This window comes from Danaus plexippus, chromosome 30 (assembly GCF_018135715.1).
Source record: "Danaus plexippus chromosome 30, MEX_DaPlex, whole genome shotgun sequence".
Taxonomy (NCBI): domain Eukaryota; kingdom Metazoa; phylum Arthropoda; class Insecta; order Lepidoptera; family Nymphalidae; genus Danaus; species Danaus plexippus.
The window spans coordinates 544,161-559,650 of NC_083557.1; the positions used below are offsets into that span (position 1 = coordinate 544,161).

Sequence of the window (15,490 nt, forward strand, 5' to 3'; positions counted from 1 at the left end):
AGACATAAAAAAAAGTATTCGTATACATTTACAATGTCAAATAAGTATTATACAATTTGTATATGTATAACTTTTCAGCTAAATTATATTAAATTTAAATATAAAATGTAAAAAAAAACCGGTAAAACATGCCCAGACACCGGCATTTTACACGTTAGAAGAGATCATCGTTCCGATCTTAGAACTCCGCGGTTTTGAGACTTGAATTATATTATATTAGTAAAAATACTCTTCACTATATAACAACGTGAGTTACAATAAAATAATATATCGTTCAAAACTTATCTCACGGCTGTAATACATGAAAATAGGACAAAAAATTTTTTATTCCACAGCAACGAATCGCAAAACTGAGTACAAGTAATTTAATATATTATACAAAATATATTTTCAGTTATGTATTTGTAGTTATAAAAGTATCAAGAATAATAAACGGTTAATCCTCAACGCGAGGCTGTTCCCCCCAACCCTCGCCCTGATCTGATGCTGTAGAGGCGTGGTCTTCCGGCCCACCAATGACGTGGTCGTCTCCAGAACTGCTCTGTATTCCGTCCAATGAGACCACGACAATTACGGATGAGCGGCACAAATGTTTGGGGTTAGCGGCAGATAGGGAGTTAGCGTGAACTATACTAGCTACGTATAGCGGGTCCGCTCGCCTTTTTAATGTTACACAAACCATAATTAATACATGCAAGTTTGTACGATAATGCTTAAAACTATTTTTTTTTATTCGATACCAAAACATTTGTATAAAAAATTCACATTACACTACGAGCGAGAGCTACTTAAGATTTAAATATTTTTTTCTTTGATATGGACTTCGTCTTCGTCTATTAAATCTATTTTATACAAAAAAAAATAAATTTTGGATGCTATAATATTTTTTTTTTACAAAACTTTAAAATTTAAACGTAATTACGGGATTAACTTTATCATGAAAATTTTGTTTTAAATATGAAAAAGCGACAATTAGTTTAAAAATTCTAACATAGTCGACAATATACTTAATATTTAGTAAAAAAAATTTATAATAATTAACCATCATAGTTCCCTTGAATGTTTTTAGATTTATTTAAAAAATTTCATTTTAATATACATTACAGTAAACGAATAAATATAAATTTACGAGACGGAAATTTGTCTCATCTTCCCATTATAAGAAATAGACTAGGGGCTATTTTTATAACATTTTTGCTTAGAATTTGTTAACCTACTTCAAATCGATTTATTTTACCCTATACACGAAAATATATATATATATATATATTAACTATAGTCTTCGTTAAGCACAAAGTTATTAATATTTTAATAAATAAGACACTTTATAATCACTGCTGATTCAATTACGTGCCTTTTCTTGAACAAATTTCGTAACTGGAGATATCTGTGTAGCTATCCTGTATACTATAGTTGTGACCGTCTGTACATCACTATTGTAATAACTGACTTGCACGTTCACTGTATTTTGACAGTAATCTAATCGTATGCACCTAGCTTTATTATTTATAAATAGTATTGAATACTTAAAAAAAAAATTTATGATAATAAAATTTAACTTCGACTGATCAGGAAATGTACGTACGTACGTATATGAAAGAAAAATATAAATCTCTGATAACAATAGTCGTATGCGTGCAATTTCACTGAGATCCAGGATGTTCCAGGATTACTACGAAAATTACTTATTTATGTATTATAATAAGAATTACATATTAAAACTGATATATAAACATATATTTTATATGTAATTCTGTCGTAATTTCAGCATAAATTGGGTTCCGACCAACCGAAGTATATTCTAGACGTGGGAAATATTGGCTCATCACTGCTTAGACAGAATACTAATTTTCCAGCACACTTCGACATCCGGATATACTTATTTATCACTTAATAACATTAAGATAACCTGTCTCAATATATCCGAAGGCTGGTCCTATAAAACCTTTTCAATATTACGAATTCCGATATGTTACTGTCTTGTAATTATTATCTATGTTTTTATTATTGATACTCTATATAGAACGAAAATTAAAAAATAGTAGGTATATAGAAAAATATTAAACTATTTAATATATCCCGCGACTTTACGTGACTTATATTTAAATAACCATGTTGTTTAACGTAATGTTTATTTGTTAAGATAAAATTAATTTACTAAATGGGATTAGAGCATCGAGACATTTTATTTGCCAAAACTTATTCCGTAACAAACGATAGGAAAACTAAAAACTCCGCGTTTTCTGTTTCACGCTAAAACTAGTTATAAGGATATAAAGCATCTGAAATAATAATATAGAATTGAATTCTGTATATATATATATATTTGAAATTTAGCATAATTTTAAAACGCAAACATTGACGGGGTAAACGTCTCACCCCACTAGACTGTTTCCCATGACTTTCCTCGTATATAATGAGCGACATGAATTGGCTCTCGACAACGAGATCGTTGATAGATCACGGACTGTTTTGACGTTGGAACAGAAGTGATGTCACAGGATGTGACTACATTATTAGTTAATTTGATAAGATTTACATTTATTCATATAAATAACTAGTTAATCTCCGCGGTTCCGTCTGCGTTTTCGTTACATTTACGCTCTCAACAAAACCGAACGCGTGTATGTAGAGTTTTTTCTAAGCTAAGCAACTTAAATTAAATGATTATTTTTTTAATAAAGGTCCGATATATGAGAAATAATATTATTTTGAACGAGTCCTTTTTAAGTGTCATTATGACTATCACATATGATCAATTATGTCCTGCGAGTATAAAGAATCATCTAGTTACAAAGATCAGACGTAACAAAGATACATAGCAACATATTTAATTGTATTATTGTAACAAAATATTATATTTTTCTAATAAATAAATTACAAACGTTAATTTTAAAATGTATACTATTTTTAAATATTAAATCAAAAGTATCGTTTAATGAGCAACACCGTTAGTACGAGTAAAACGAATAGTTTTAAAGTCTCCACTTATATAATTTTGTTCATTATTTACAGAAAAATTTCAACAGACTAACGCGCTATCAAATAAAATTATGCCCTCTTACACTGAACATAGACCGAATGATTTAAAATATCGTTCACTGATAATAACACCATTCGTTTTATTGGTCTCAGTACACAACCTGTTTACTAACGAATCTTTCGTTAATTAAAAATAAAAAGCCCGTATTTCGTCCTAGAATTTTATCTTAACTGTCTTATCTCTGGACGGCTAGATCGATTTTAATGGAAACTTCGCTCTTCAGTAGGTTATATCACACAGAGTAACTTGGGCTACTCTTTAACCGACTCCAAAAAGGAGGAAGTTACCAATTCAATGAAATGTCACGATATTACTCGTACAAATGAGAGCCGATGTACAAAATGACTTTTTTCGTCTAAAGTTATTTAAATCTACCTCCAAATCACGAAGTTGGGATCAGATTAAGGCATCTTCGAGAAATCGGATGATATCTCATAAAGGTAATTCGTATATACCTGGCTTAATATCCGGACGAAGGAAGGCACGACAATTGTTTTGTAATATAGTTTCGATGTAAATTTAATTAAAAAATATCCGATATGGTTTTCTTTAAACACATAACAAATATATAACAAAATAAACATTAAAATTCGCAAACCGACCCCAAACTGGTCGACACGCGCCGACAATTTGCTCTCATTCAAGTTAATAAGTTTTGACAATCGTCGAAATTTTGGGGTTGAATCAAAATAATATTGTGGAATAATTGGTTTACGGATAGTTTAGTTTATTATTACATTTAAACGGGAAACGGCGACAATTCGATTAAATCTATTATATTATTGAAATGACATTTAATTGTTTTATATAAACAACGCTGTGGGTTATGTTTCTGTGGTGTTACGTTAAGTGCTAGATTTATAGCAAGACACTATTCTGACATTCATCTCGTCTTCAAGATCGCGGCTGCTGTGAGGGACCGAAACGCCCTTAGTTTTATTTCGTTTTTAAATTTATCAAATACGACCAGTGACCAAACCTTCAACTACTATTAGAAGGACCCATTCAGTAGTAATTTTTAATAGATAACAATTTTTATATCAAAAACAATTAAAATACTTAGTAATTATCTCAATATAGTATCAAATAAAGTCAGCTCCCTAATTAATAGAATAACAAATACATTTTTCTTACCCTCCTCGGTGTCAAGTAACAAGGGGTTAGTTCCGCTACCCGCCGCGTGGCGCGCGCGTGTCTCGCTTGGGACTTCCTGAGTTCAGTAAATTCTCATTGTTCTTAAATATCGTGCTTGAGATCAACTTAAGGTTTAAGACGTTTTAGAGGGTTTACTTCCATGTTGTAAATATTTCTATTATCTTGTGAAAGATAACGTTGAAATTAGTAATTGATTTACACGTTCCGTAGAATCGAAACAATATAAAATATATAAATTTACATCTAGTGTATCGTAAATGTAACTAAATGATATATTTTTGAAGTGTTGGTAAAGGAAAATAAACATTCAAAGTGCTTAAAACTTTGCAACGATAACTTAGCCTGGCCTAACAAAATTGTATGCATGGATTTAAATGAGAGGGAAATATATATCTATCTTTTTCACACAATAAAAAATATTTTTATATAAATACTGTGACAACAATGACAGATTCAATTCGTAATCGACATGTTTTTTGTGTTTCTTAAACATTTCCCGTCGAGTTTGTATAGACACAGCCAATATAAGACCCTCAACCCTCCGACGTGGCCCCTTCGCGTTGGGGAAAAGGAATTGATAGACGTATTGTCTGTCTCTCCTTTCTCACTCCTTTATCACGGATGTTGTTATTAAAGATCTATCATACATTCATCTGGATAAATAAAAAAGTCAATATGTAGATAAAGAAAGATGATTAAATCGAGAAACAAGAGCAAATATAAAGCATTAGTCGTAATAACTCCTCGTATATATGCGGTTAAAATTACGTAAAGATCGCCGTACTACAAGAAAATACTGAAATTAAAAAAATATATATTATATGAAAATAATATTCAAAGGCCTTGAAACGGTATAACGAACTCAAACCTATTTATATATAAAGCCTTCGTATAAAAACTATTTCATAAACTCTTTGCCGAGAGAACTGTAGTTAAGTTGAGTTCGTTAATTGTGGTCTTCAAAAATATAGATGATGTATTTTAATGATGTCGCGCGGAATGGAGAAGGCAACATTTAAAGTAGACTGGACGTTAAAGGGTGGAAACCTCACACAGAATGAAGATTGTATCCCTGATAGCTGTCGCGCTGGGAGACCAAATTGCTGACTTGTTCAAGACGCGTCTTGTCTGCGATCGGCCGACGCCACGCTCGTGGCTAGAATTGACAGTCTGATTTAAATGAAACTAGTATTATTCGGATATACTACGCGGATTTTTATTATTTAAAAACTACATAATCCCGACGTTTCGGTTACTTTGCAGCAACCGTGATCACGGGCAGATGAGGTGTGAATGTCTGTCAGTTGGTCCTTGTTATTTATCACCTACCGCCATCAATTTCTTAATTTTCTGGTGTACCGCTCTGGATGCCGGCAGAATGCGCTTACGGTGTCTTGAGGTCCTGCGGTGTGGTTTCGGACATGGGATTTTATATTTTTAAGAACGGGGTCCCAGGTCTTTGATAGATTCCAGCCATCTTCTCTATTGAAATTGGGATGTTTTTTAATTTCAATAGCCTCGCGAATTAATCTCGGTATATACTTGTCTTCCCGAGCGAGGATTTGAGGTTTATCAAACCGAATGTAGTGGCCTGGTTTATCCATTGCGTGTTCACACACTGCTGACTTCACTGCTGAAGTGAAGAAAGTAAAGTAACCGAAACGTCGGAATTGTGTAATTTTAAATAATAAAAATCCGCGTAGTAAATCCGAAAAATACTAGTTTCATTTAAATGAATAAAACTCGCGAAAATCTTAGATCTCATTGACAGTCTGATCCTTAAATTAACCGTAGTAAGCAAAACTCTATATTATAAGCCTCAACACTATTGATGGCCGCCCTGCAACGCTCACATAACCATGGACGGCGTCAGGGCGGCTCTCGAAAGCCATATGACATATCTGGGTCTTTTCTTAGTCACCTGATGGCAATTTGGCCCGCACTTCAATGGGTTCTCACCGCGTCTCCTTCCGGCAGTCCAACCAATCGGGTGGCTTTTACCTAACGTGGGAGGACCCAGAATCGGACACTGGCGCTTCTTAGCCGGCATTCTCAAGTCTATAGCTTTATGCGGTGCCTTCGTACGGACAAGTGCTTTAGGTAGGGAGAATGCTCGTTAGCTGCGCAAACTGTAGTGTGATAATCCAACGCATCGTACTGCAACCGAACAGTCAGCTTCGCGTTGGTCTGTTCCTGGCTAACACCGACTGGGACCGGGTAAAAGCTCAGCAACGGAATTGTCGCTGGAAGGAGTTGTGAATGGCTGCGGAAAGTCCTCGACCATAAGACGAGCTCGAATCCTTCCCGAACAAGACGTGGGAGGTCTTGTTTTAGTCATAAGTTAACGAGTATTGGATGTGATTGTTCCATTTCTGGTTAGGATGCTCAATCATAAACATGGAGACGTGACGTATCGCCTGGCGCAGGAACTTGTATCATACGGATGCGTCAGAAAGGACCTACAACAACCAGACCTGGACGACTCACGTTGCGCAGACATATTGTTCCGGGGTAAACTCAGCGGAGCACAGGACGATGGTGTGCTCATTGTAGGTACAATACATACGTGTATATAACAAAACAGATAAACATTGAAAAAACAACTTTAAATAAAAGATATTAATCAACATATTATTTCGGCCTAATTAAAGTCAACTAGAGTGGAAGTAGTGACAACTCATTAACTTAACGTCAACCGTAGTGAGGTCTCGTCTCAATAAAACTATATTTTTCAGATAATTTTAATTTTTTTTATTGCGCCTATAACCCAATGTACGCCTTTCAGTTAGCCTGCTTTTTGTCGTCTACCCTCGACGATGTATAAGTTTCCTCTCGTACTGCTCTGGAGCACACGACCTCATGAACATCCTGAGAATTCGCTAAATATACAAGAAAAAAAAAATTTTAAGTACTAATTTTCTTCTTGTTGCGTAAATGCTTGGTTACACTTAATAAAATTATGTGTGCTCACAATACTATCCAGAGAGGTCTAACTGATAAAAATATACGCTGGATGTGACTGATGTATGAGTCCCGGAGTTCTTGTTGACCGAATTTAAACCGAATTACACAATAAATTATTATAATATTTCAACCAAACAAAAGTTATGATGCGTTCAATTACCCGATATCGTAATGATGCCGAGCCTCGCTCGTGCAGCTGGTCCTAAAAACTGGTAATTCAATTATTACTTTACTGGGTGCCTACTAAATTTATCTCCTATATAAATTAAGCGTTAGTCATTTAAAGCGAGCTTTTTATTTCTATGACAATTTTTATTTATTGCATTCAAACTAGAACGCAATTGTTTCAGACAAAATACCGACCTTATTTATTTATACGCGGTCCTCCGTATGAACTGCTCCCCATCTTGACAGGAAGTCTTCTGGGAACTCATCCAGCATTCAGCTGGTAACATTGGTGCTGATGAGGGAGTCATCGCCGAATACCAATAGCTGATTCATTCTAGAGCCGATCCGTGACGAATATTCAAAGAAATAAAACATGCCCTTCCCGATGACCGCCTTTCTAGTAATTAATTAGAACAAGGAAGCATTTTTCTAATAAAAAACCCTCTCGGGTGGCATTAGTACTAAGACTATAATGTTATATTAATATTAAGCTCAGTCTGTAAAAGGCAGAATAAGTCCTTAGCTTAGTCCTCTAGTATAATAACTATTATTTAAAAAATATCTATTTTTAAATAGCCCTTCACCGTGCACAGCTCGACTGGCTGCTCTTTAACACTAAAAAAGTCAGACCAACATAAAACATTTTAAAATTATGTGTATTTACTCTACATTTAGTTTACTGCAAACAAACGCTTTTTTAATTCATATGTATATCAAAACAAACTGCCCTTAATTTGTTTCGACTTTTCTTTGTGCTAAGAGCGACATCTAGTACAGAGTAGCGTAACGTAAATTGGTTAATATTAAAAACTTTATTATTAACTTCATCATTGTATTTTTTACTTTATTGGTTACGCTTAATAAATCTATGAAAATTACATAAATAAATATAAACAAATAACATAATCCAAAAAATATTTTTTTATTCTTCTTATAAGGCGTCACTTTAAAAATGTTACATATATAAATGTAACTTTTATAAAGTCACTTGAAGAAAAAAGCAATTAAATTTTATTTTCAATATTGTAATGGCAGAAGATGAGTTTGTTGCATAATCATCAAGGAATCGATTTGAAATTAAATAAAACTGTTTTGTTTAAATACAAAGGTATATTTTAAAAATGTTTCCGTAATATTTCCACGGAAAAGCGGAGCCTGACATAAAAAAGCCTTGCAAAAAAAAAAACAACACAGTAACCACCTCTAGATTTTTTCTCGAAGTCATCGGTTTTAAAATCAAAAGCAACAGCTACTGGTAGCTAGATGGCGCTGTTTCAAATTCTGATTGAAAAATTATTAAATGTGCTACAAACGTAAATAATTCCAAAGAAAATATGAAAGCGCGATGGATTAATCTCCATAACTAATATATATATTTAAAATATTATTGTGGAGTCCAAAAATGATAAGTTCATTCAACAAGTCATAACATTTTAATTGTGGTAGGACACTTCGTTCGAAGCTAATATTTTATTAGTTTATTTGGTTGTAATTTTCCTTAAATTCATTGAAGCCATTCAATCATTTTTAGTTCAAATTAAGTTTGTTCTTCTGTTTTATCATTAATATTGATATAAAATTTTCATTTCACAATTTTTATTTCACAAAACAGTACGAGTCGATTTATTGATTAATGTGTCCAATATGGAGGAGACAAATAAATAAAACTTATTTAAGAGAAATTATATATATTTCAATATATTTCCACATTTATTACACGGCACCAGCTACATTATATTTAATTAAAAAAAACTTCTCGTTACCATCCTATCACAATATTCACACGAATACAAAAAAAAAAAATTAAAAAAAAAAAATCCAAATACATCCAAAGTCCTAGAAATAAATAAATATTTCTTCTAATTTACACAAAAAAAAAAAATAAGCGTCACAAACTACCATGGCGTGATTTCTACCAAAATCTACTAAAACAGTATATAATATATATAATAATTTTCAAACATATGTAAGTATAATTAAAATACTCGAATAAATGAATTTAATTTACATGAGATATGAATAATATAAAATAAAAAAGATTTCTCACCGAACAGAATATTATTTAATATATTTTTAAACTAAACAATTCTAAGCTAGACACAGTAGCCTCCGTTTTTATAATCTGTCATTCGTTCACATAAAATATTGTAAATCGTTGAAATTTCATTATTTTGGTACAAATTAAACGCACCGTAATAATGTTTGTTTGTCTTTACGTTACGTGAGAGACTAGCAATACTATTCCTCCGAGAATATTTAGGTTTGATTATTTTCAGTACAAAAACACACTTTGATAGAAAGAGACCTCTAGTTTTCGTTTATCGTATTCACGTTGATACAAACCAAATGTAAATTAATAAACAAACGTGATTCACACAAAAATATTTTAAATTATAAAAAATGGACAACGGATATTAACTTTACGGGACTGAGGTTAAGTTTGGCAAGAATTAAAATCAATCAATACATCTTAAATAATCGATAGTACTATATCATAAATCATTCGTAATAAAAAAAATCGTAAGTCAAAATAATATATGACAATATAATATACTTAATTCCGATATAGAAAAATAAAGAGGCTATAACATTCTACATTCAGACACACATTGGTGTTGCCAATATAATATACTAATTTATTATAACCTACTCACGCTTAGCTTTTACAACTAGGCACCTTGCTTATCTGGACTAGTTTAAATATACAGATTTGAGAACTTAGATTGGCTGTATGGAATAAAACATTCATAACAGAAATGTCATAACTGACAGATGACAGAACAAATGGCGGGAAAATGTTAGGATAAGAATGACTAAATTCCGTATAACATAACGTATTTATTGCCAAACAAAGTGTGAAGCCAATCTAAGAACTAAATTAATTTTAGTTTTAGTCTAAAAGTTAGTTAACTTTGTTCGAGTTGAGATCAGTAACGTTTTAGGCGAACTAGAAATGCATTGTGATCTTTCGAAATGCAACACGGAAATGTTTAAAGTACGTAATACTGCTTATTTTTAGTATTTTTTTTATCTATTTTTTTTTTTTATTTATAGAAAGCGAAAGTCGCAGGTTAAAGCTAAATAAATGTTTAAGATACAACCTTAAATTAAATATTCGAAAAATATATTTTAATTTCTAAATTATTATAGCCGGATACGGAAGTCGTCTACTTTATTTTTTGTATTTTCGTTTTTGTATGTTGCTGTTTACATGGAGTCTAAAAATATTTTGTAGTTACATCTAGTTACGAGTATTTTTTATGAAATTTTTAAACGAATGAAAAGCAAACGCTCTCTTGTTACTTTATTTTCAATAAAATATGGCGTTTCTTAAATTAATAACTCCGTATAATACTTGGAATCTTAGCACTAACTGTATTTTTCATCTTTTCGATGAAAAGTTGAAAATCAGTCCGTTAAAAAACAATATTTTTCACCTCAACGGAGAAATATTTGCAAGGAATAGATTCAGAAACCAGCTTCTACACAGCTACAGCCGCGGCACACGTACTATATTGCTCGTTATACAATCTGGGGCACTGCTGGAGTCTTGTGAGAGCAGATTATTGCTTAGCGTTAGTGGAGACGGAAATGTCTTGCGACAGTCTCACGACTGTCTTGCTGCAGTCTCAAGTCTGTGTCGCGACAGTCTCAAGTCTGTGTCGCGACAGTCACAAGTCTGTGTCGTCTAGAGCGGAGTCTCCTTCCTCCACTGGAACGCGTTGGTCTTGACTGCTGGATTGGAGGAACTGGCGCTGGCTGCTAACGCGACCCCCGTCCGACGAATGTTAGCTGCTGCGCTGTCTGTGACACAACAAAAATATATATTGTATTGAGACACTCATACAATGTTAACCTACTATAAGTATGCAAAGAAATAATGTGTTTACCAGACAATGGACTGTTTTGTAACTAGACGCGGTATGTCTGTTATAGTTTGTCAAAGTAACAGACATTATGTGATTATTGAACAAAATTATATAATAAATTATGTACACACACATATATATATATGTGTGTGTGTGTGTGTTATGTAAACTCAAACTCACCCAGACCGTTCCTGACGTTAGCGACCAGACGCATCGCCGGGTTGGTGACGATGCCATTCCTCTTATTCTTACTAAAACAAATCACATTTTTCATTTCATTATTTATAAAAAATGATTCAAACTTATTCTTAATCAATATTACATGATCTTGTTAGTCAAAGCCGTGAGTGTTGTAAGTCCGTCAAGCGCCGGTGATTCAGGTCAGTCGGTGGATGGGTTGCCGATTTGATATGATTTTATGTTGAATGTTTTCAAAATTCCCCTATCCGTGCATTACAATGTGTATATGAAACTCCGATTAAGGAAAATGTTGCTCAAAGTCTTAACCAGTACCTCTTTACTGTAACACTGATAGGAAATTGCAGTTGAACTTAGTAAATAGCAAAAATATGAATTAATGACACTTGTGGAAATCAACCACCCATGCAGTGACGGGTCACGCTCTACAAGTAAAGCTCCTAACAAGTGTCTCAGTAGGCTATACACCCGTCCTTGTCACTCACGTTTTCTTTAATATCCTGCCCCTGGTCCGGCCGAAACTCCCCAATACTCTGCACAACATTCTTGTCGCCAAAATCACCTCGCTATCCACATATATATAAATACAACTAAGGGTTATGTACAGGAAAATTAATAAATACTAATCAATAATATCCCTGGAACCTAAACCGGAGACATGTTCAGCTGTCAAAAATATATTTTGACAGATGTGAAATGTCACTTTGACGTCCGATGACGTTTAGATTGAGGACTAACTATAGTTCAGATTGTTTAGTTATTCTAAATAGAATTAAAATGTCTACATACAACACCTGTCCCTTTAAATAAATCTACAGACATTAATTACTTATACTAACAAAAATTATTCAATATATACTGACATGCAATATATATATATATATATTTAATTATATTATCTATAACAGATACTTTAAAAATCATCTGTCCCAGATACCACAGATAAAAAATAAAATTCATATTCATACAAAAACATTATAAAAAAATGCTTGAAAAAAATCTGTATGTAAGAAGAAGAGCTAATTGATTTAAAAAACATTTAATAATTTATCTGCCAAAAAAAAAAACCACAGACAACAAGAATAAGGACACATAAGCTTTGAAATGTTTTTTTTAATTCAAAAGAATGAGCACAGACAATAAAAAGCAAGGGTCGATGTCGTTACAGTCACATAACATCTATAGCCTTACCCCAAGTTCTCCAGCCCGCATCTCACTACACACGGGGCGTTAACAGTTTTTCATACCTATTTTTAATAGTGTTAAGCTCTTGTGTGACAGTCCGCTAGCGGCGGGGGTAAGGTGTACCGTCCCTATAGCCCCGTGCAGCCCGGGCCGGGTGTCACTCACCCGTCATGTTTCTCCGCGTGCTTGTCTCTGCCCAGGATGATCCTCATGTGCGTGTCTCTGTTGAAGTGGTTGTCCGTCAGTGCCGGGGCGCTCGTTAGACTGGCTGGCTGGGAACCTAAAGGTATATACTCCATATATAAATATAGTTAATAAATCTTCCTTAGCAAATATTCCTTCTCACTTATAAGAGAGATTCTCTAACTCATACATCCTCTCTCTCTTTCCCTCTCTCACTGTCACCCACATCTACTCTCTCTCTCCCTCACCAGCAGGCGGGTCGGGGCTCCGTGGTTCGCTGGGGCTCCTGGGCGGCGAGGCGTACAGCGGGCTGGTGGTGCCGTGTCTCTGTTCCCGTCTCCTGTCTCTCTCCCTCGCATATCCATGTAGCTCGCTGTCCCTCTCATTCGCTATATAACTCCTGTTGAAATGAAAAATACAATAATGGCAAACTTTTTCAGTTATTTTAAGTTATTCCACGTGAATTCCTATTCGAGCCGGTGACTGACTGTATAAATGTTCCAGGTGATGGTACACCATCACCAGGTGTATTACCTCAGCTTGGAGTCCTGTTCCAGCACTTGGTGTTCTGGTATCGGTTCGTCTCTCTCTATCTCCCGTCTCGCTCGTCCACAGCGCGCCACCTGCTGGGCGAAAGAGAGGGAACCCTGGGAGCAGAACAGGTGATATTACAAAACTGAGCCATTGAGTTCGTGTGCGGCCACTATTCTGTTCATCATCACCTTTTCGTCCTCGTCGTGTGACCTGTTGGAGCCGCCGGTCATGTTGGACGATGATTTTGTGGAGTTGGAGCTGTGGATACTACGGCGTTTGTACTCCGGGGAGGCTGGGGACATGTATTTATTGTTTACTATATAATATATATATATATATATATTCGTCGAGTGTGTACCTCGAACCTCTCAAAGAGATGTGCTCACTATAAATTGCTTTTAGTATTAATTTTATTTTATACGTCCCATGTATAAATATATGATAACAAATATATACATATATAAATAGACATTAGGTACATATACCAGAGAGTTATGTAATTCATTGTCTTCCGTCTGTTTGTTGAGACTAATCTTTGAAACTTTTCTGATATGTCTGACCGGACAGACCCTGACAAATTATTGGTACATGTGCTATATAATCTGTGACACCTGGTCGCTTGTCCTCGTGATGTGTGACGGGAGGTGCTGGAGGTGCGGAGGGCGCGGTCCAGCGCTCCAGAAGCCGGCAGATGTTCGCATGTCCAGCTCTCCAGGCTACTTTAGCAGGCGTACGACCTGGTGATCACACATCACACATTTGGTTAGATTTATATTGAAGCAAATTCTTCCTCAGGTGAATGACATCAACAAAACCACCAGCCCTTTACTAAATATTACCAGTGTTGCCCTTCCATAAACAACGCTTTATTCTACAAAGTTCATTGACCAACAAGTAAATATTCGACATTTTCGTACGCGACCTTTTTGGTAGACGAAACTGTATATATCACAGGGTGGATCAGGTGAGGCAGGAACGAAAAAAAATATAATGATGCTGTATAGAAGGTACCACAAACAATAAATTTTCGTCTCGTCTGTCCGTGATCAAGATCGCTGCAAAGTAACCGGAACGTCGGCAGTGTGTGGTTAAAAAAAAAAATAACTCGTACTAAAAACTTAGATCTCTTAATATACTAACACCCAAATTACTCTCGTGTCACAGTCTTTGACCGCAGCCTTCCTATCTGATGGGCCTCGTGTCCTAAGACCCCGGGCTGAAGGTCGTGTTACTAAAGGTCAAAGTTCAACAGAGGTCTTCTATTACATACCACAGTGGTCAGCTTGTAACGGATCAGCCCCGAGCTGGAGAAGCCACAGCACGCACTCCTCGTGACCCTCCTGTGCAGCTATCCCTGGATATATATATAGGTCAGTGTAGTTATCAGACTATGACCTGCTAGATATATATATCTATATAATAGGTACTATAGTTGAATATATAAATAAATTATTAGGGGGCGTTCGTAAATTACGTGAGATGTTTTTTTTTTTTTTTTTTTCTGAATTCTGTAATTATTAAATCTTAAACATGTACAATCTGAATTAAATGGACCAAAATACGTATTATAATTTTTTTGTTTCATTCAGAAAAAAAAATTGCGTGTTTTTTGCCCAGACCCCCCCCCTCTCCAACGTAAGATTACATGAGATCTGACCCGACTCCTACCACCCTTTAAACATCTCACGTATTTTTTAATATTACGTATTATCAATTTGTATTAATGCGTGTCTGCCTGTGACTCAGGAATTATTGACCTGGTTAGGGAATTTATGTGCTGATGTGTCACAATCTAGACTTGTCAACTGACGGCTCCTGTTTTTGGATATGACGTAATGATTATGTGTGTCAGATACACTTTATTACACCGTAGTCGGGGGTGTCATGGACCCTGCTTAAGGATGACACGCAAAATCTTGTTTAGACACATTTATGAGATTATGTTGTCACAAATCCGACAAATATTGATTTTATTTGACAATATATATGTATATGCCGTATCTGTTAACTTACCCAACGGCGTAGCTCCCTGAGTGCACACGGCCGCGGGGTCCGCTCCGTGTTCCAGCAGGGTCCGCAACACCCCGGCCCGGCCGCGCCAAGCCGCCGCGTGCAACGCCGTGCGTGAGCAGCGATCCCGGCCGTCCACGGACGCCCCGCCTGTAGTATACACAGACAGTTACCTTAGCAA

General features: G+C 35.1%; 1 protein-coding gene across 2 annotated transcripts in view; it reads right to left on the reverse strand.

Annotated features, from left to right (window-relative positions):
- Nucleotides 1-8,998: 8,998 nt before the first annotated feature.
- Nucleotides 8,999-15,490, reverse strand: part of LOC116776537 (ankyrin repeat domain-containing protein 50) — a 36,477-nt gene continuing 29,985 nt past the window's right edge. The window contains exons 30-39 of one of the 2 annotated variants that reach the window (XM_061525538.1): nt 15,313-15,459; nt 14,570-14,653; nt 13,911-14,036; nt 13,488-13,591; nt 13,300-13,412; nt 13,014-13,165; nt 12,748-12,862; nt 11,883-11,963; nt 11,380-11,450; nt 8,999-11,134 (exon numbers count right to left, since the gene is read on the reverse strand). In XM_061525538.1, coding sequence (XP_061381522.1) covers nt 11,019-11,134; nt 11,380-11,450; nt 11,883-11,963; nt 12,748-12,862; nt 13,014-13,165; nt 13,300-13,412; nt 13,488-13,591; nt 13,911-14,036; nt 14,570-14,653; nt 15,313-15,459 — 1,109 coding nt within the window. In that variant the 3' untranslated portion in view covers nt 8,999-11,018. The remainder of the gene's footprint in view (nt 11,135-11,379; nt 11,451-11,882; nt 11,964-12,747; nt 12,863-13,013; nt 13,166-13,299; nt 13,413-13,487; nt 13,592-13,910; nt 14,037-14,569; nt 14,654-15,312; nt 15,460-15,490) is intronic. The other variant, XM_061525539.1, reaches the window with a different exon arrangement.